This window comes from Equus asinus, chromosome 2 (assembly GCF_041296235.1).
Source record: "Equus asinus isolate D_3611 breed Donkey chromosome 2, EquAss-T2T_v2, whole genome shotgun sequence".
NCBI classification, from domain to species: Eukaryota; Metazoa; Chordata; class Mammalia; order Perissodactyla; family Equidae; genus Equus; species Equus asinus.
In genome coordinates, this window is record NC_091791.1 from 23,973,812 (window position 1) to 23,994,602 (window position 20,791).

Genomic DNA, 20,791 nt, shown 5'->3' on the forward strand with positions numbered 1-20,791 from the left:
AGCTCCTAGTTCCTTCTGGCCAACCCCCATTTTCCCATCTACTTCCTTATTCTCATCTATTTCCTTATTCCCATCCCAATATGTTTATGAGATATTTGCAATACAAGGTTTATCTCTCTCTCTCTGTACAACTCAAGTATCACATTTTAGCAAAACATATAGTACTGAATGTGCCATCCTTTGTGCAATACTAATAGTAACATTTGCACATAACTTAACATTGCTTTTACACGGATAATTTTATTTGCTCTTTACATAAACCTATGCAGTGTGTGCCACAGAGCTTTACCACTGTGTGACCTTGAGGAAATCACCTCATTTCTCTAAGCCTCATTTCCTCATCTGCCAAGTGGACATAATTATATCGACCTGGAGTATTTTTTAACAATTTAATGAAGTAATATATTTACAGGTTTAATAGAGTTCCTAGTATACAACAGATGCTCAATAAATGTAAACTTTTTTGTAGTATCACTATTCTCAATGAGAAAACTGAGGCTCATCTAAAGATTAAGTGAGCCATGAGCTCTTCAAAGTGGCATAACTGATATATAGCAGAGATAAGACTCAAATTGGTCTTTGGAGTTAGCCCCATGCTATTTCCTTTGATTATAGTATATATTTATAGTTTGTTTTTCCTTCTTCTTCTCATGGCATGAATGGACTTCACTGAACACACTCTCTTTCTCTTTTCTGGGAAAGTGCACACATCCACAGCAACATTGACTAGGGTCAAGTTTAGGATTTGGTCATGGCTCTTCTTGTGGAAAACAAGTCTGTGGTTCACAGTCCCCATGCTCAGCCCTGCAGATCAACCCACCCATGTACATGGGCATATGTTTCCTTTGTGGAGTGTCAGTGCCATCCACAATGACGGAAGCAGAGTTCACGGTGAAATGTTTTTTAGTTTGAGATTCTCTAAGTTGACTCAAAGGACAGAGTTGTAGTAGTAGTCCCAAGAGAAATAAGAAGAAATCTTTCCTCTTTCTTTCTTGAATTGTCTTCCAAGGAGTGTAACCCATATGTTGTCAATCTTGGTGGGCTTACTCTTCTCCTCTGTAGTCTATAGGGTTGGGCAAAAGGAGTATTGAATGAATTATCATTATTGTTACATAATAATTAATGGGTAGAGTCTTCTGACAAGGCTATTAAGAGACTTGTGAAGGACTGAAATTGTATTACACACTTCTTGAAAACTCTTCCTTGACCTAAAAAAATCAAAGTCCTTGGGCCCTCATTAACAAAAGGAGGTTAAAAGTAAGCTCACAAAATAAACCGTTTAGAATACAATGCCAAACTTTTCGTGCAATTTCACTGAATCAACTTTCAGGTCACAAGTAGATGGTCTATTGCCCAAACGTTGCCTTGGTCGCTTAGTATTGAATGACCCTATTTTGTGTTAATGAACATGGATTCTGCATTAGGTGAGCTTCACCGAGTTTGGGGGAGTGGCAGAGAGTTTGGGATGAGTGATCGCACACTGGGTCCATCTTTCTAAAGATTGTTTTCTATCAGTGTATACTTATTTGAGCCTTTTGCTAATTAATCAGTTTCCTCTCTTTTTCTCATTATTGTTTGTACAGCAGTGATTTCCATTTCATGGGTCATTCTGGGATCCTATGTGACTTGCCCTAATATTGTCATCCAAATAGCTGCAAATTGATGAGTACTTATTGCTCTCACTCTCAGCTCATCAGGGAAGGATAAATGCTAAGCTCACATTGGAAATAGGCAGCTTTTCCACTCACAGTGGTCAGCAAATTATTTACTTGCTCTGATTACATTTTGCTTAATTTGCTGTTAATATTGAAGCCAGAGGTTTGCAAATAGCCTCTTATATTGTTTATAGATAGATGTTTGTTTGAATAAAGTGGTTAGATAACTGGAGTGCCCAATTGCTCCTATGGCTATTCTTCTTTGTCATTGTCATTATCATTGAATGTATTTGTTATATACCTGTGTTATGGGCCTCTGGGTCTGAGTTAAGCCTTGAGCAAAGCAAGAGAGATATCCGCAGCACATTACCTCTTCTTGATTCCAGTCCATGAATGACAAGGAGTAGAAAAATGAGCAAACAAATAATGAACAACACATAAATTAAATACTCTTTTCTTTAGGACCAAAGAAATGGTGTGGAAAATTATATGCATAGAGGTGGTGAAGTTGCCCCATATTAACTCCACCCCCATCTAAACAGGTAAATGATGGAATTCTAAAAACAAAACATCTAGGAAAAGAATCTGGAAAACTAAATCGTAGCAGCATTCCTCTGGGGGGAATGTCCTCAGTAGAGACCGGAAGGATCAGAAGGCTACGAGACAGTCTTTTGTAGAATTACATCATGTAGCCATATGTTAAATCTGGAACAAGTCAAAGAGAGCGAAGATGCACTTAATTTTTGAGGACACTGAACTGTCAGAAGGACTAATACCCAAAAAAGGAAGAAGTGACGTATTTGAAATCTATAAATTGCATTTCGTGTTCATTTGTCACCTCTAGGAAAAGCAAATAAAGTTTCTTCCTTTTCTCAATGTGGGTGATGAATGATTGCTTAGAGTTGGGTGGCAGGAGCCTGCGTCGCCATTATTGACTTTCTATGGAAAACAATTCATCTGTAGATGTAGTCAGTGCAGTGTCTGCACACCCTGCCGGGCATCAGTAGACTGGTTCTAATCACTCATGGGCTGATGTGGACAGAGAATAATTACTTTCCTGTTAGAGACAGACTCTTCCCCTTTTTTCTACCCTCCTTTCCTCGAAGTAGAACAGCGGGGATTTGTTTAAAAGGGCTCAGACTCTTAATATCACGGGGGACTGTGGAGAATTTGGGGATGAAGAGGACTCCCTCCTTTGTTCATTCATTTGTTCATTTACAAAGATGTATGAACCTACTATGGACCAAGCTTTATGCCAGGCAACGATGACCCCTCTTTTTAGAGAGCTCACTTTAGGAATTGTGCAGAGTTTGGATTCATGCATTTTACAAAGTCCTCCTAAAATTCTGTCGTTCAAATCATATTCCAGAATGCAGAGGATTAAACACAGCAAAACACCATTTATTCAAAGTCACATAAAGAGCCAGAAATGGGGAGAGGACCAGCAAAAACAGGGAACATTGGACATGTTTAAGAAATATAATCTATTATTTTTTTGAGGAGTATTCACTAATTTGAAGTTACTGTTTTGATGGTATTTCCAAGTAGAATTTATAAACGACATCATTTACTTCTAAAGATTGGATCGCATTTATTATTTATGTTATTTCTTTTTCTCAAATAGGTTAAACATTTTCTATTTAGATCTTGCTTAAATTCTTTATTTACTGGTTAACTTATTTACGTTTAATAACGTACAAAATGACAGAGCAAACTTCAACCCATTTAAAATAAAATTACTAAAGAATTTGAATTTGAAGACTGAAGTAATAAGATTTCGCTTATTCAGTTAACAGTAATTCATTAAGTACTTACTGCAGTTCAACCACTGCACCAGTTGTAACCTAATTACGTTGAAGGTTGTGATTAACTAATTGAAATACATTGTATACAATGGCGTATATTAACGTGTGTGCATGCATTTGTGTGTTTATTGTTGAGTTGGAAATGAACATAGGCCATAATAATAAATGAAAAAAATCTGAATAAAATACTCAATCCATGATATGATATATAGATGTGGATAAAGAAGTAGAAGGAAGCACAAACATGATTTAACTTGTTGAAGGAATAGGGTCATGAACAATTTATATTTCTTTTACTTTGAATTCTGCTGATGGTCTTACAAAATGTTTTGTGCAATAAAAAATGGCTAAACAAAAATGGATCCAGACTGACCTGTTTGTTTTGAGTGGATTTGAGCAGAGATTAGAGAGAGGAACCATTGGAAGGTTTATGTAATACAGACAATACACCTATAAATTTTACAGGGGGAATTTTCTGACATCTTCTATCATTTCCAAAATTTCAAATTCCCATGTAGAGGGTTTCAGGTGAGGACTCTCTAGAGAAGGTGATTTTGGGCTACTTATTTTCAGTACCCAGAAAAAAGCCAAGGAAGCCAGGAGTTTTATTTATTCCGTATTAAGTATCCATATGTTTGAAAATATTTGCTTTATTCTACCTCCCCTGATACTCTCATCCCTTCATCTGATCCCCTGATACCTCATCTGATATTATCTGAATGCAGAATATCTCACACAGTCTGATGAGTTAGAGCATAAATGTGTATCCAAAATATTTTAAGTAAATGATAAATAAAAATCAGCTTGATTTGAGGATATTCTGCCGGGTGTTTTTATTGTGATGAAGTATTCTTCCAGGAGGAGCAGGTGGTGAGATCTGCGCTCATAGGAAGAGAGGAAAACATATTCTGGTTAACAGGGAACAAATCACCTTGACCAAGACAATAGATACTCTATAAAATTGAGCCTCTTCGTATTATCATGGAAATTACTTTTTGGCAGTAGTGCCAAAAGTTGTTATGTATTATTGTTAATTGTGGTTGGAGACACAAAGCAATATGATCATTTGATGACTTATTTGTTATTTGGAGAATGACAGCTTTTTTGTTCCTGTAAATATGAAATCACCTGGAAATATTCTTGTGAATTTAGGAGCCATCTGATCATTCTTGCTTAACGCATAGACAGATTTTAATGAAGCTTTGTGAGTTTGTACTTAAGAGATTACCTGATGGCTCCGTGTCAGCCATCCAATGAGGGAACACTGCTTGTTGAATGCAAGACAGAGAAACCTGTAACTTTGACAGAATTTCTGGTTGGTGGACAGTGGCTTCACGGACATGGTATGAGAGGCAATTAGTCTCCAATTTCATGTGTGCTTTCCATCTTGTCCGGAGTGCGGCTGACAGCCCCAGCATTCTGCTCACTGAACCACATCCTTTTTCTGCTATTCAAGAAGGGGAAGTTGAAAGAGCAGCAAGGAACCTTAAATTCACCCTGGATAACGTAAATACGGTTAGGCTGAGTGTGTCTGGTGTGCGATCCTCACGTGCCATTTCCAGTGACAGGACACCACTTTCGAAGATGACACTAACTATTCTGAGGTTTTAATGTGATTGCCTCCCAATGCTTGAGAAAGCTCTATATGTTTACCTGGCATTCTACTCTTTTATGGCATGTGTCTATTTTTTTCTCTTTCTCGCTCTCTTCCTTCCCTAGAACCGCTGCGTCCTTGGCTAGTAATCTTTAAACCCAGGCTGCAGTGATTTCTTTTCATACAGCCACACATTAAGCCCATCTTTCATGCTTCTCTGAACAAAACTCAGAAAGTGCCAATTAATAAGTTGATGGGGAAGAAGTCAATGCGTAGCATTAAGGCTGCCTTTCTGGAGGCATTAGGTGTGCACTTCGACTGAGTGAAAGGAGACCTGCAGGGAGTCGGGAAAGAAGCACTTTATCACACATTCCTAGAGGCATAAAACCAAAGAATAAAACGCAGTTTTCAGGGCAGCTTCTCCAACTTGTTTCTATTGCGGTTGGTTCACACTGCTCTGGCCGCGTATAACGATCCCAATGAAAGAGTACGAAGCATCTGAAGCCATGAATTTTTACCCGTGTACAGCATATTCTCTTGCTGGTAGGCTAAAGATTGAGAAGGGCATCCAACTACTCCTTCCATGGAGCTTCCGCTCATATCTGCTCAAACTGTTGTGACATCTTTCTAATTCCACGTGACTACTCTGAAAATTCTTTTCATTTATTCATTTTATTCATTCATTTGGCAAATATTTATTGAGTATATAATATATGCTGAGCCTTACTCTAGCTTCTGGGAATACACCTGTGGGGGAGAAAAATCAAATATCCCTATTCTCATGGAGTTTATGTCCTATTAGAGGGTGTATAGACGATAAACAAAATAAATAAGTAAATTGTATAATAGGTTAGAAGGTGATAAAATGGCCTCTGTACAATTCCCAGAGAAGGTTTTAGAAACCCCAGCCTTTGACTCAAGACTCAGAAAATCAAGCAGGATGACATGGGATATTATTGATTAGAACAAGAGGGCTTGTGGTAGAGAGAAAAACCAATGGACTCTGTTTCTTTCCACATGTCCCACAAGAGACTGACAAGTTTTGCTCTTTTATTCACCCAAATGGAAAGTAGACAAGTCACAATAGGAAGGAGGGTTGAGGTTAGGGGAACAGTGGGAAATAGTCAGATTAAGGAAATAACCTTGGAACAAAACAAGCGCCCTGGAGAAGAGAAGAAAATGCAGTCCTCTATTTCTTCTTCCTTCCTTCCAACTTGTCCTGCCTCTTTCATTTCTTAGTGAAAATAGTTTCATGGCATTGGTCCAAGGCAGGAAAACAAATCTAACAGAGTCAAGGTCCTTGTTTGGCCTACTCCTTTTTCCTCCCTTGTCTAAATTTTAGTTCATTTTTAAGTTTTATAAATTTATAAACTTAAGTTTCTGTTGTTTTCTTTCCCCAACAATTCTTTGCTGCAGATCATGTTACTCACAGACCCGGAGATTGAGAGCAGCTTATTGATCAGCTCAGATGAAGGGGCAACCTATCAGAAGTACCGGCTGAACTTTTACATCCAGAGCCTGCTCTTCCACCCCAAGCAAGAGGACTGGATTCTGGCATACAGCCAGGACCAAAAGGTGAGCCTCATTACCTTGTTTGAGACAATGGTGCATGGTTCTCCAGAGAAAAGACCTCTGGTTAATCATCTCTATGTTTCTTCTCAATGATTATTTTTGTTCTGTGCGGTATCCTGAACCATGTGCTGGTGGAGCAAGGGGCAGCCAAGAGGATCTCACATGGCCTGCTTGAGCTGTGTAAATGTCTGAGCCAGCATACAAAGGAAAAGCTTGATGATAAGGAAGATATTGTAGAGAAGCAATTCTGTTATATATCTGTGTGTGTGTGTGTGTGAGATATGTGTATATATTTTCTGGGATACATACTATAAAATATACCATATATTCTATAAAATACCTATAGCCCCTGGTTTTAAGGAACTCCTATTCTCAGAATATAAGGCTAGCAACAGCAAATACAATTAAATTAAAATCAAAAGAAACAAAATATACACAGGCAAATGTGAGACCCCAGTCATAAAAGCCAAAAGGAATATAGGTGTGATATTGGAATGCTCGTTGTGACATACGTGACTCAGTGAAGCATTCTGAGGATTCTCCTTAGAGGAATCATGTGTTGGAAATTACATATATTTAAAGAAATACTGGACTGACGTGGGTGAGGAGGTTGTTCTAGGGCTTTGTCTATCAGGGAGGTTTAGATGTGTGGAGGCCTTCCTGAAGGGAGGGGAAAGCTGTAAGCAACCTTCCAAGGTCTCTATTGACCCGAGCAGTGGGGAGGAAGCAAATTAAAATTCTTGGGATTGGAGTTTTATTCATGCTGCCCTTACTGCCAAATAAACTGCACATTAAGCCTAAAAATAGAAAAGATTTACAATTAGTATTTTTTTCCTCTTGAGCAGCCTGGCTACCCTTTCAGCAGAATGTACAATTTCATTCCTGGAGTCAAGCCACAGTGCATCTGGTCCAGGATGGTGCAGTTACCAGAGGCGAGGCTGAGCGGCTCAGGACACAGAGTATTAGTCATTTAATCCACTGGATTATTATATTTTATTTGACAGTTGGTTAATCTTCCCCCGATGCCAGAGGCCCAGTGAAGGCCAGATTTACCTGGCTACATAACTGTGCATCTTTGCAGTTATGTTGCAGGAGCTGCCCAAAAATGTAACCCTTCATGTCCCAGCACTTCAAACAGTTCCTCTTGTGATCACCATGAAAGAGTGGATAACCCTGGAGGAGTTAAGACACCTGGTCTGTGGTTCCAGCTCAGCCACTTATGGTGAATAGTGCTCGGTGTTGGCTTTCTTTGCCTTAAGATGTGTTTGTACGGATAACTATAATTGCAGGTGCACTTCCAATGAGATTGAAAAGAAAAACCAGAAACAAATATTAGACTTCACATCTGTTTTAGGTGCTCAGCATGGGGCAGCGTTGGTATAAAATAACTATATCAAGGATCATTCAATCCATCTGGGGAGAGGAGATAAATACTCATGAGTTCACCAGTAATCTAAGAGAAGCCAGAAAGGCAGTGCCCTCTTTCACACATAATAGGTACCCAATCAAAGTAGCTGGATGCATTCTATGAAAATGACAGCCCAAAGTTCAGGAGATGGAGATCTTATGAAATGATTCCACCTGGACCTTAAAGAATATGTCATATTTCTGGGGTTTTTTTTGTGTGTGTGGGGGGCACATTTTACCCAAGAGGAATGTCATAAACATAAAGTTAGAAAAACTATGTTTACAGGCTCGTGAATGTGTTTGTTTGGCTGAAACTGAAATTTAGAAAGTTAATTATGTATGTATACTTTGGGAACCTAATCTTGATTATTTTTGACCGCTTTGTTAGGCAAAATAATTTTTGTTTTTCTAATTAGGAGCCTTTTGAAAATTTTGGTCAGTGGAGTGATGTGTTCAGAGCTGTAGATTACAGAGATTAATCTGGTATAATATTAGGATGCATTGTGGTAATATGAGGTCAAAAGCAAGAAGACCAGTTAAGATGATATTGCAGTAGTCCTGGTCTGGACCAAAAAGAATCTTTTTTGATGCTAGATAAATGAATCTTATCATTTTTGAGCTGGAAGTAGCCTTAACAGCCGTTGTTCTCTATGTAGTGAATGAACCAAAAATCTGAGAAGTTAATGAATTTTCCCAAAGGGAAAAACCACTCATTGCTATCATATGTCAAAGTTCAGTGAATAGAATAAAGCCTTAAATGAAATTTGGTAGGATTCTCATTCTTGCTGGTGATATCTTGAGATTAGCAAGTGGGCAGAAGCCAGCCTTTCTGCTAAGCTCTCTGTTTCTCTAGGAGAAAATGAAGAAATCATCCTGGAAAAAATTGTGGATAACTTGCTAATCTGATAGGGATTCAGAAAGAATTCCATATCTCACGGCTTGAATCACAGAATGAGGAGTGGGGCATTAGCTAGGAGAGGAATGGGCTGCAGGCATCAAATAGCCATTAACTGATGGTGTTGGCTGGAAGTCAAGTTGAGAGGGGTCTGTGGCCACTCAGGTGAGTCAGTGATATGGAAATAATACCTGGCAATCACCCATGAATCATGGAGCTTTTAACACTGACGGAATGCAGCAATAAGCTGCATCAAGGAGGGCCCCATGCTGGTGTTGGCAGGCCAATGAGTGTATTCGCCCAGGCAAAGGGAACATTTATTCTTTCATATAAGTATTGCTCACCAATTTTTCTGTGACAGCTGCTGTTGCTGCTGCTGCAGAACTCCCAGCTAAGATCTTAGCCTCAGTGCTAGTGTTCACTCTGCTGGATGCTGTTTTACACCAGCCTACGGTGAGCAGAATCCTCAGGCAAAAGGTACTATCTCTTAGAAAGTATCTTATTGAGCTGGCAAGTCCTTCAGAACTCACCTGTGGAGAGTCCTCTTCTCTTCTCTCTGTCCTTGTTGTCTTTTCTAGCATATTCTCCCACTTTTGAATGCATACCGACCTTTATTCTTCCCTTATTTCCCTGCCATTGCTTTTTCTCTCCTTCAGTGAGTGAGACTTTTAAGGCCCTGAGTAAAGTCTGGATCTCTGGCTTGCAGGATAGAGCCCATATGGGCTGTGATGTTCTGCTCTGACTGCATTTTATCTTGAATGCCTCAACACCTAGTGGAGGCTTTTTGATGTGAGCATTTTAAGGGACTCAAAGAGTTTTGTTGAACAGACTGTCTTTTCTGGCCCAAGATGGAGTTTTACTGGCCATCAGTTGCATGGGAAGCCAATTTTTTAAAAAAATAGCTTTTAATCAGGGAGAAATATAAATGGCCAAATGCCCTCAAAATTTGTAAAAGCAGGATGTTTTAATGTTTTAGCCTTTATTCTTAGAGAGAGAAATGTATCTGTGATATTCAGTGTCTTGGTGGTTGCCAAGAAATGAAAACTTTCAGGAATAGCCATGTGGCTCTCCAGGCACCACTGGAATGGCTACAGGGAAAAGGTTTGGAGACTTTTTTCCCTTTGAAATTCTAAAGAAGTAGACTGAGTACTTGGGAAGCCCTGCTGGGGGACTAATATAGTATAGACACAGGAGCCAGACACCTGACCTCTGAAGGGTCTATGTGAGGATGTGCCCTTGGAAAGCCCTGGAATTTCCAGAAAAATCAATATTATGCACATTATGTGAGTTTCATGTCAAACCGGCAAAGGGACATTGGACCTATAAAGTCACATTCCTTAGACTTCTTACAAAACAGCAGTAAATCACTATGGACACCATGAAGAATTCCACAGCATTTGTTATAGGTGCACCAAAATCTTTCCTTCCTTTATTTATCTTTTTATTTCTGTAATTAAGCAGTGGGCAAACCAAACATTCCACTCATTCTTTTTGTTTCCTTGCATTTGGAAATGGAGCAGGTAGGGGAACATGGGCAGCGTTCATCTCTTCCTGGCTGGTTCTCCCTCCCTTTCTTGCCTCAATACAGGAAAACACCCAAGGAAGGCTTAGCAGCAGGCTGAGTCTACCAGATTACATTTTTATTTTAATTTGGCAATAAACTAGTGTACAAACTGTGCTATAAAACATTGCCTCCAACGACATCTCCTAGTCTGTCTTAAACACCTCACTAAACATGATGTGTTGGGAAACATTTGAAATGAGAGAAAACAAAACGCAGATGTGACTAAAAGAAAAAACAGGAGAAAAGGAAAAGAGTGTGCGTACACCTCAACTTTGCTGACCATCCTGGGGTGCCTGGCTCAGGGCCTTTCTGTTAGGGCTTGCTCTGGTGGTGCAATTTGTAAAGGGCAGAGTCTGCAATGTTGTGAAACTGACATTAACACTCCCAGAACACTCCCAAAGAGGAGGTGAGGCCTCTTTGCTCTGCTTATCCAGGCTGGTAAGGCCTCTTCCTCGAGTACCTCTGCAGAAGGAGCTGCTGCTGCCCCTGACCATATGCAGGAGGGACCACTTTTCTCTGGTGCTGTACAGTGTGCTTCCTTTCCCCACCCTTTAGGATGTCCGAGTCCATCTAGGCCATGAACTCAATTCCTGCACAGAAAAGCCAGAAATCTAACTGAACAGAGTGGCTAGGTCTGAGCTGCGGGAACCTGGAGAGCAGGTGTTCATTAAGAAGGGTGGGGGCCTTGGATGTTGGGAAGCTCCAGCCTGCTGTTCTTACCACTGAAGATGGCTTGTCACGTGTCACCAGACCTTGAGATGTTTTCGAGCGACATAATCCTGCTTTGTTTGAAATGTGATATTTTCTTATTTTTAAGTGTTTATGACTAACTCAAAAATTTAAAACAGAAAACTGCAGGGCAAGAAACCGCTTCTGCTGCCTTGTGTTGGTCCCCAAATCACTTTTTTCTTCTCCTTCTGTCTTTCTCATCATTTCTACTTCATGGATCTCCCTGTCAATTTTATTTCAGGAGACATTACATTGTTTTGTGAATTTAAAAAATGCAAATGAGTGATCAACTCTGTAGAGGGAAGACAAAACCTTTAGGAGAGTTTGGTGGGCCACTCTTCATTTTGTAGCAGTTCTAGAATATTCACTAATTTATGTTGTCTCCCTTATTCTGGAGTTCTATGAGTCAGAAGTCCAAGTAATATCACTTGGGGACCTGCATGATTCCTCATCTCCTCTACATTACAAAGAATCACAGTTTATGCAAGAAATGAGAAATCCTAAAGCTTGCACATTGGCCTCACCTTCAGTATTTTGTTATATGTGGGTAAGATACACCCACAACCTTGGGGACAGGCCTGTGGCCAAGTGGTTAAAGTTCTGCACGCTCTGCTTCAGCAGCCTGGGATTCGTGGGTTCCTATCCCGGTTGCGCACCTACTCCACTCATCACCCATGCTGTGGAGATGTCCCACATACAAAGTTGAGGAAGACTGGCACAGATGCTAGCTCAGGGCGAATCTCCCCCCTCCCCAAAAAAGATACACCCAAAACCACAACATGGTGTTAAAGGGGAAAAACATGTGTTTGTTTTTTATTTTTTGTTTTAAGTAATTTTATTGGGATTATAATTGTTTATAACATTGTGTAATTTTGGATGTACATTATTGTTTATCAATTCCTGAATATACTTCATCATGCTCACCCGCAGTAGTCTAATGTTCATCCATCACCATACATATCTGCTACTTTGTCCTGTTCGCCCACCCCCAACACCCTTCCCCTCTGGTAACCACTAATCTGTTCTCTTTAGCCATGTGTTTGTTATCTTTCACATGTGAGTGAAATCATGTATTATTTGTGTTTCTCTGTCTGGCTTATTTCACTTAACATCATATCCTTAAGGTCCATTCCATGTTATTGAAAATGTGCTAATTTTGTCTTTTTTATGGCTGAATAGTATTCCATTGGGAAAATGTGTTTTGATAAGGGAGATTCTTTTCACAAATAAGTGAAAGCCTAAATATTAACAGTCCATATTCTCTGTACACCTGAAGGCTGACTTTGAGTTAAATCATATATTGATAGAAAAGGAAAAATATATTGCCAATGTGTTTGATAGCACACTATAGAATTTTAGTAACTTGCACAGAAGAAAATTTAAGGAAAATAACTAGTTTTAGTTCTCTCCCTTCTCTCTCTTTAGCAGTCCAGCAATTTTATTTAAACGGTTTCATATCAATTCTTAACAAAAAAGTCTTCCCTTTCTTCCTTTGTAATCTTTCCTTCCTTTTCCTGACTGGACCCTAACAGAGAAGCATTGCTTATCATGGCTACTTAGAATGCCAGGCATTCCCTGGGAAATAATGGCCACTTCATAAGGGAATACATGTCATTTTCCAAAACTCAGTCATACTGGTTTCTCACTATTATAGAAAATAGAGCAAGCCAGGTAAGAGTGTCAGCTTCCTGCTCTGTCAGGCCCTACCAATGACTGTGTGACCTTCAGCAGGTCACTTCACTTTATAGTTTCTCCAACTGTGAATACAGTAAGAATAAACAGTACCTGCCTCACAGGACTGTTTGAGGATGCTGTGATAATGTACATAAAACACTTAACGCAGAGCCTGGCACATAGCAAGTATTGCATGGACGCTAGCCAATGTATTATTCAACGACCTAAGAGATAGCTGACCTGGTGTGGCATAGCTGGATTTAGACACAAGGCTGCCTCAGCAGTAGTCCAGGGTCTTCCCAGTAGCTGAAATTATAGGCACTTTAGTCAATGTTGAATGCCTTCTTAGTCGTTCACTAAAAAGCACCAAGGAATCAGAATGAATGGAGCAAGGAAGAACCGATATATATGGTGCTTAAAAAATATTATTGATTATAATAACAGTAAACCATTAAATATTAAAGTATTTGTTGTCACAGTTACTCTGTTTTGAATAGACCTAGACACTCCTTAATGTCAAAAGGGCAAGACTGAAATAAAAGATAAATGGATCCTTGAAATTCAGCCCCCTGGGGATATTCAAATGATTTCCGCACAAGCACAAACACTTAGGAAACTGATATCTACCTAATGCCATCACCTTTCCCCAAGGCACTGCATTAAGTGAAAAGGCACTCAGTTATTTATAAGAAATATGTTGAGCATTATATACCATGCTGGTTTGGCAGGATTTCCATGTGCTTGAAATTTCCCAGTGTCAGAGCTGATTTCTAATCCCATGAATATGTAAATAATTTAAGTATCCAAGTACAAAACTGGCAATTAGAATGGAAACCAGGGAGCTTGGTAAATGTCAACCCCAGTTCTTGTTTATAAAACAAATTCTCAAGCTGAAATGCCATCATATGCAAACAAGGAAGGCCTGTGTTCAGCTTCCATACCTTGTTTAACCAGGTTGTATCATTATTTTTCATTGTTTCCTAGAACAGTTTGATATACCTGTTCCCAATGATTTGAATGAAACATGCTGCAAGAATAGGGAGAAATGGATAGTTTAAAACGAGTGATCGGGATTAAGGTTTGGATAGACACAATTATGTTATTTGGTAGCTATTTAACCTTTAAATAGAGTTACATTTTTGATTATACAACTTTTTAGCCAGCTCTCTTGATCTGTTCTGTGCTGCCAACATGTGTCTGAATGGATTAAGATGCCTCTTTAATCCATACACCAGGCTGGGGAAGTTTGAAGGACAGTTGACCTCAAAAGAAATCATGGATCTCTTTCTTAAATGAACTCAAGAGATAACCAGAAAAGACCTAACCCTAAGGATGGCCCTTGAATAATGTAGTAGTGCTAAGATTTTCCTGCACCTTGTCAAGAGTGGTCACAACCAACGATTTTGCCAAGGAAGGTAGTGGTTTTGGGAGGAGGAAGTCCTGGCCTTGTGAACAGACATGTTTTGTGAATTTATGACTCTATGGTTTTCATACTGAAAAAATAATTTTAAATGTTACGTTGTCCAACCTCCCATCTTCAGTGTATAGGATATTGTAACTTCACATTACACATGGCATATTCAGTGTCCCAAGAGATCCAGAGGCCCAGCCAGGATCTTATAGCTGGCAAGAGGAAGAGAAACCAGAAGTCAGATATCCTTCTAAAATTACCAGGTTCCTTTACTGAGCTATATCTTTAATATAAAATATTCTCAGATGGAAAGCCACCAATTCAGGTCTCCAAGGGTCTCACTCTCCCAACTTGCTTAACACTCGTGCCTGCCTGGCTGGTCTAACTACAGGCATGATGAGAAAATATCCTGGAACAAGACTTGTGATCCAAAGGCTGCTTGCTCCAAGAACGACCATGCTAAACAATACTCAACCTCAGAGGATGGGAACATGGAAGCATTGTCTGAGATCCTTCCTTTCTTCCCGAAAGTCTGGAAACAAAGACAGCTAAGGCTGCAGGCAATAATCAGCAGCAGAAATGGGGGAGAGAGAGAACTAGTATTGGCCATTTACTCTGGAGCAAGCACTCTGCCAGGCTTTTCACATCGATCACTGAGCTTTATTCTTATACCAAACAGATATGTCGTTATACCTATTTAGCATTTAGGGAATCTGAGGCTCCAAGGAGTTAAGAAAATCCTGCAAGGTAGCATATCAAGTGCCTGGTAGGGTTAACTAGGGGTCTAGCCCGGTTTGACTGTCTTCGCACCCAGTCCTCCTCGCACCAAAACATTTGCCTCCCTAGAAAAGCCACTGTGATATTGTTCCTTTTCTTTAATTGCCATTTTTTTTCCTATTTTTATTTAACCTTTTCCTCCTGGCCCAACCTCCCATGAGAGATGCTGTTCCCTCATAGATGCTGCAGTACCCATTTCAAGAGCTGAGTGTCATAGCACAGGGAGGACTGTTGTTTGATGATCACAGGGGAGAGGCTGGGAGAGGGAGGGACCTGCGAATAAGAGGGAACTTGCCCCTTGCTGGCTCCCAGGTGCCCAGAGCCCCTAGTGATTCATCACACCAGCTCGTGACAATTTGAGAGACACGAGCACTGTGACCTCTGCAGATCTGTTCCTCCAACTTCGCACCAGCTCTAGTCCCAGGGGTCTGATGTAAAACTCGCCTGCCCAGGCAAAATAGCAGGGGCTTTCAGGAGTGATCTTCTCCTAGGCTGTACATCTGGCCAGATGTTTTTCTGTTTTTTAAAATTTTTTGTTTATTTTTTTAATATTGTTCTCTTCCTTCCTTCTCACACCCAGGGGCCCTGACTAACCCAGGCCTCATCTCTTCCTTGCCCTGTCACAGTCACCTTCTAACTGAGCTCTCTCTCCTCCGTTCCGTCTTCACACTGCTAATAAACCCATCTTATGAAGGCACAGTTCCAATTATGTTTCAGGTGATGATTTTCTCCTTCTACTTATTTTTGTCTCTCAAGACTGCTGAGCTTTATCATCTATGTATTTAAATAATGGTGTGATTATATGGTTATTGAGGGCTACTCATTTTTTTATGAGTGTCTTGATTTTGAGGGATTTGTGGGATAGATCCTTATCTTAGCTTCTAATTATTTTATTGATCTGGTATTTATTTCTCCATCTATATTAGAAAAACTTAAAGGCCAAGATTCTATCTTATCATTTTCCTTTATACTTTCAGAGCCAGGTGCACAGGAAATGTCTGCAAATCTAACTGACGCACGGTCTCATATTGACCGTTCCTTTCCAGCCAACCCCAGTTCCATATGTCTAATCCCCTACGCCTGTCTCAGAGTGCCAAACCCAACTGTGGGGTGTGTGATAGACTTCAGTGACAGCTGGGGAATGGCCAGTGACAGATTTGATAAATCCAGCCTCGGGAGAGATTGATGGAGCCAGTGACATGTCATCGTTCCTGCTCCCTCTTCATCGGCAAAGCCTAAATGCTCAGCCTTGATGTTCTTGTCTTTTGGTCTCGTTGACATTTGGTTCCAGTCTACATTAGCTCCCCAGAAGTTTTCCTAGCATTGCATCTATCCAACCTTCTCCCAGTCTCTGTTTATAGCCTCTGCTCTCACTTTTCTTTCCATATCCCAGCCAAACTGGGTCTCTTGCAGTTGACAAAAGAGAGAGAAAAACACCACGCTAAGCTTTACCTCTCTGTTTATTTGCTCAGACTGACCCATCCATCCCTGAACACTCGTTCTTCCCATATTCATATTAAGAAATTTTAACTGTACTCCTAGGCCCACCTTGAAAGCTTTAGAAGATTCCCAGCTTTTCCTCTCCTACATAGGCCGCCATAGCACTCTGAAGAGTATTACATGTTACTATACATTGTCGGTGATATATCCTGGTGAGCTGCTTTTTCTTTGAGGAACTTAGATCTTTGGAGGATGGGGGAGCTAGTCTGGGATGGTCATCGTGGTTTTCTCACTAGACTTAGGTGAAGACTAGTGGTGAGCAACCAAGAAGACTTGGGTGAGCACTTAGTGAGCTTCTAGGAAATTATTTTAGGCTGTATGAAATTATTTAGGCGGAATATGGTTTCCCCTTAGAGTGAGTCCTGCCTTTCTCTTGTGCTGTGAATCCGGAACATCAGAGCACACTTCTGAAGACCACAGGTTTCTTTGGACTGATTCTCTGTCTTCCTATTGAGCCTGGTGGAGGAAGGAACTTGATATTTGTAATGCCTCAGGCCTGGCATTAGAAATTTATTTGAAGTCCTCAAGGTACTGTCAGGGAGGGGGAAATTTCCCCCTTTATCACCTCTTGAGTTCTTCTGGCTGAACTAATTAATAAAATTGAAACAAGTGGGGCCAGCCCTGTGGCTGACTGGTTAAGTTCGCACTCTGCTTCAGTGGCCCAGGGTTTGCCAGTTCCGATCTTGTGTGCAAACATACTCACCACTCATCAAGTCATGCTGTGGTGGCATTGCATGTGGAAGAGCTAGAGTGACTTACAACTGAGATATACATCTATGCACTGGGGCTTTGAGGAGGAAAAAAAAGGGAAGATTGGCAACAGATGTTAACTCAGGGCCAATCTTCCTCACCAAAAATTCACTAAACAAAAAAAAATTGACAAAAAGGAAGATCAACAAGAGAAAAACCAATTTAATTTCATGTGGATGGGAGATCTTGAAAATGATGCTCAGAGAAATTACCAAAGTAGGCATCTTTATATCTTTTTACAAAAAGAAACAATAAATTTGTGAGGATTTGACAGGACGAAGAAACTTAGGTTTGGGTACCTAATTAGTAAAGAACCTAAAAAAATTCTAAGCAGAATTTGGGCTTGGGGTAGTAAATTAGTAAAAAGTAACAAGGCTTGTTTATACAGGCTTTCCCGTCCTGAGTTCCCTATCTAGTCATAGGGATCTCTCTCTCAGCATCCTGGTGCAGGGAGGGTTCCTGTCACATGAGAGATTTATTTCCTGCTTTCCGGGGAAGGGAGAGGGTCAAAGTGTTCTTTCCACACCAGTTGTTTCTCAAGTGATTTTAATTCAAAGTAATTAATATGCCATTGTGGCATTCTTTGGGGTGGCCTGCCCTGGGCCCCAACAGTAGGTCTCTTTCGTGCTAAAAAGAATACAGTAACAGCAGTGAGAACTGGAGAATCCTGAGGTGGGTGAGTCTTGGAACCCATGCCATCCCCAGGGCAGTATGAGGATGAGGCGAATAAGATAGAATGGGTAGGATTTTCTGTCAGCCTTTTCAAGAAGTGCAATTTGCAGGCCTCCTGCCTCTAAAATGTTAAGGGCAGAGAAGCAAAGAGGAGTGAGCAGGCAACCTTAAAAAGAGCCGACTGCAGGAAGTGTTCCGCCAACATGGAAGCCTCTGAAGGAGCCTATGCGGAGGAGACCCAGGGACCTGCCTCCTGACTGGGGACATCGCCATGGGGAGCTTTGTGGTGAAAGCATCCACTCCCATCAAGCAAAGACTGAAAACATGTTATGTTATCACTCTTCCCTTCTACCAAATTGTGCTTTTGTACTGATTTCCTAGCTACAAAAGAAAATTCCTAGTGTGTGCCTGTTGAACAATCTGGAGAGAGGGGCTACATTGACCCAATTTAGAAATATTGAGAAGACTTGCCAGAGACAGCGATGATTGCAAGCTTTTGCATCAACATAAGGAAGTTGGATTTCTCTTCCAAGAAAGATGCTACTCTGCTAGGAATTTCTCTTCAAAGAAAGATGCTGCTCTGCTAGGAATTCAACCAAAATGTGAATGGTAAGAAGTTGGAAAATGAAAGTTGGAAACAGCTGCTCTCATACCCCCTTCTCTCACCCCATCTTAATCTGCTGTAGATTAGAAATCCTGAGCAAAGCCAGTGAATCTCTCTCTTTCTCACCCCCCAGCTGTTTGTCCCCCTGTGGCATCCCTCTTTATTCTCCATGGAGCCTGTGCCCTCATCCAACTTGCAGCTCTCCAGGCCTCCTGAGGCTGGCACCAGAGAGGATTGAACAATTGGTTAAAAGCTTATAACAAAACTAACCCTTGCAATTGCCTCCTTTGTAATTAACTGTATTTTTATCTGCATTCTTCTCATAGCAGACAAAGGCAGATGGCGAGAAAACAAGCCAATGCGAGAGATGTCTGAAAGAAAAGAAAAACCCTTCAGGAGAGAAGCGTGGCAGGAAGGAGAGTGTTGACAGCCCCAGACCAGCATAATGACAGAGTGGAGGGTTTGGCCCTGAGGCTGCTGATAGATCTAGAGCATAGATGAGCATTAGACTCGTGCTCATTAAGTTACATTTGCTGAGGCAGGGAAGTGGTCTCAGAGACTTCAGAAGGATTTTAGACAGGAAGGATTTTCTTGCATTCTTAGTTAACCAAAGTCCTTTCCCTGCTCCCATTCTAAAATTTCTGCTCCTTCCATTTTTTGCCAATATTTTGTACCAGTGTTAGCAAACAAAACCAAAATCAAATACTCTCCAAGAATGGCATTTTGAGGTTCATGATGGAGAGTTAGTAGCTGAAACTTGTTATCCTCCTAAAACTAGTTCAAATGTTTTCTCTTCCTCTCCCTAATCTCTCCCTCTCTGCTCAGCATCGCTGGAGAACACTGCTGCTGCTTTTTCTAATGTGACGGATAGTGTGATAATTCTCAGTTCTGTTTTCTGACAGTCAAAAGAAACCTTGGAGCTGGGGAGACAGACAGGGAGGGAAATAAATCTTATTTAGGTGCTGCCAACACTAGAATTTTCTTAAAGGCCATTGACTCGGTCTACACGAGAAGCCTTCCACTAGCGGCTGAGACAGAGTCATTGGATAAAAGGCTTTGATATCATTCCCTTCTTTGTGGAGGAGAACTTTGCTGTCAGACTCTGCAGGTTAGTTAACACATTACCTTGAATGGCTGTGAGTGGTTGTTTTCTCCCTTTCTTAGTATAACACCAAGCTGGACAATTAGCTTCTTGGGGGAAATGTTTGAAGTATTAGGTGCGGCATACAGAGCAGCTTCGTCTAGGGTTGAATATGCAAGACCTGCTTGCAAATCCTTGGGAATTTCAAATGTGCTGGTGTTTGTAGATTTTTTTTTTTTTTTTAAATATATGAACTTCTAGCTATGGATCCATGGAAGCAAAACATTTTCCTCTGATAAATTACCTTTGTCCATTCATTGGGAAACCTGGGTACTTTACTAGGTAGGTTCATCACTAGGGGATTTGCGTGGTACAAAATCGATATGTATATATATTTTTTTTTGAGGAAGATCAGCCCTGAGGTAGCATTTGCCAATCCTCCTCTTTTTGCTGAGGAAGACTGGCCCTGAGCTAACATCCGTGCCCATCTTCCTCTCCTTTATATGTGGGACGCCCGCCACAGCATGGCTTGCCAAGCAGTGCCATGTCTGCACCCAGGATCCGAACCGGCGAACCCTGGGCTGCCGAACCAGAACGTGCACACTTAACCCCTGCTCCACCAGTCTGGCCCCCAAAATCAGTATTTTTTTTCTTGATCATCTACTCTGTGCTAGGCACTGTATAGATATAGAAGGAGGGGATTCCTGACATATAAAAACTTTGTAATCTCATCAAAGAGGCAGGGAACAGTTTCACATGTTTTAGAATGATTTTAGCTAGGAAGGAATTTCTGCCTTGCATTGGTAGAAGGCCCTCTTGAAAGGCTACTAAGAAAATTAAACGTAAATATGTGACCTGTAGTTTGATAGCATCTGTTATTGTATCATCTTTCTTTGGAAATGAGGCTACTAGGAATTTTCGTGTGTAGGAGAGGGTTCATAAAGAAGCTGTCCTTTGATCTGATCTTGAAAAGAAGACTGACATTGAGGTAGACAAGTCTTGAAGCCACCTCTGCCAGAGCGGGTAGCATCAGTGAAACCATGGGAGGGGGAATGTGCCCAGGTGTGAATGGGAAGGTGAGTCCACCAACACCAAAGGCTG

The 20,791-nt window shown here is 40.7% G+C and overlaps 1 protein-coding gene across 7 annotated transcripts in view; it reads left to right on the forward strand.

Annotated features, from left to right (window-relative positions):
- Positions 1–20,791, forward strand: part of SORCS1 (sortilin related VPS10 domain containing receptor 1) — a 475,161-nt gene that overhangs the window by 290,955 nt on the left and 163,415 nt on the right. For all 7 annotated transcript variants that reach the window (XM_014844792.3, XM_044751163.2, XM_044751161.2 and 4 more), the window contains exon 4: positions 6,471–6,629. In XM_014844792.3, coding sequence (XP_014700278.3) covers positions 6,471–6,629 — 159 coding nt within the window. The remainder of the gene's footprint in view (positions 1–6,470; positions 6,630–20,791) is intronic.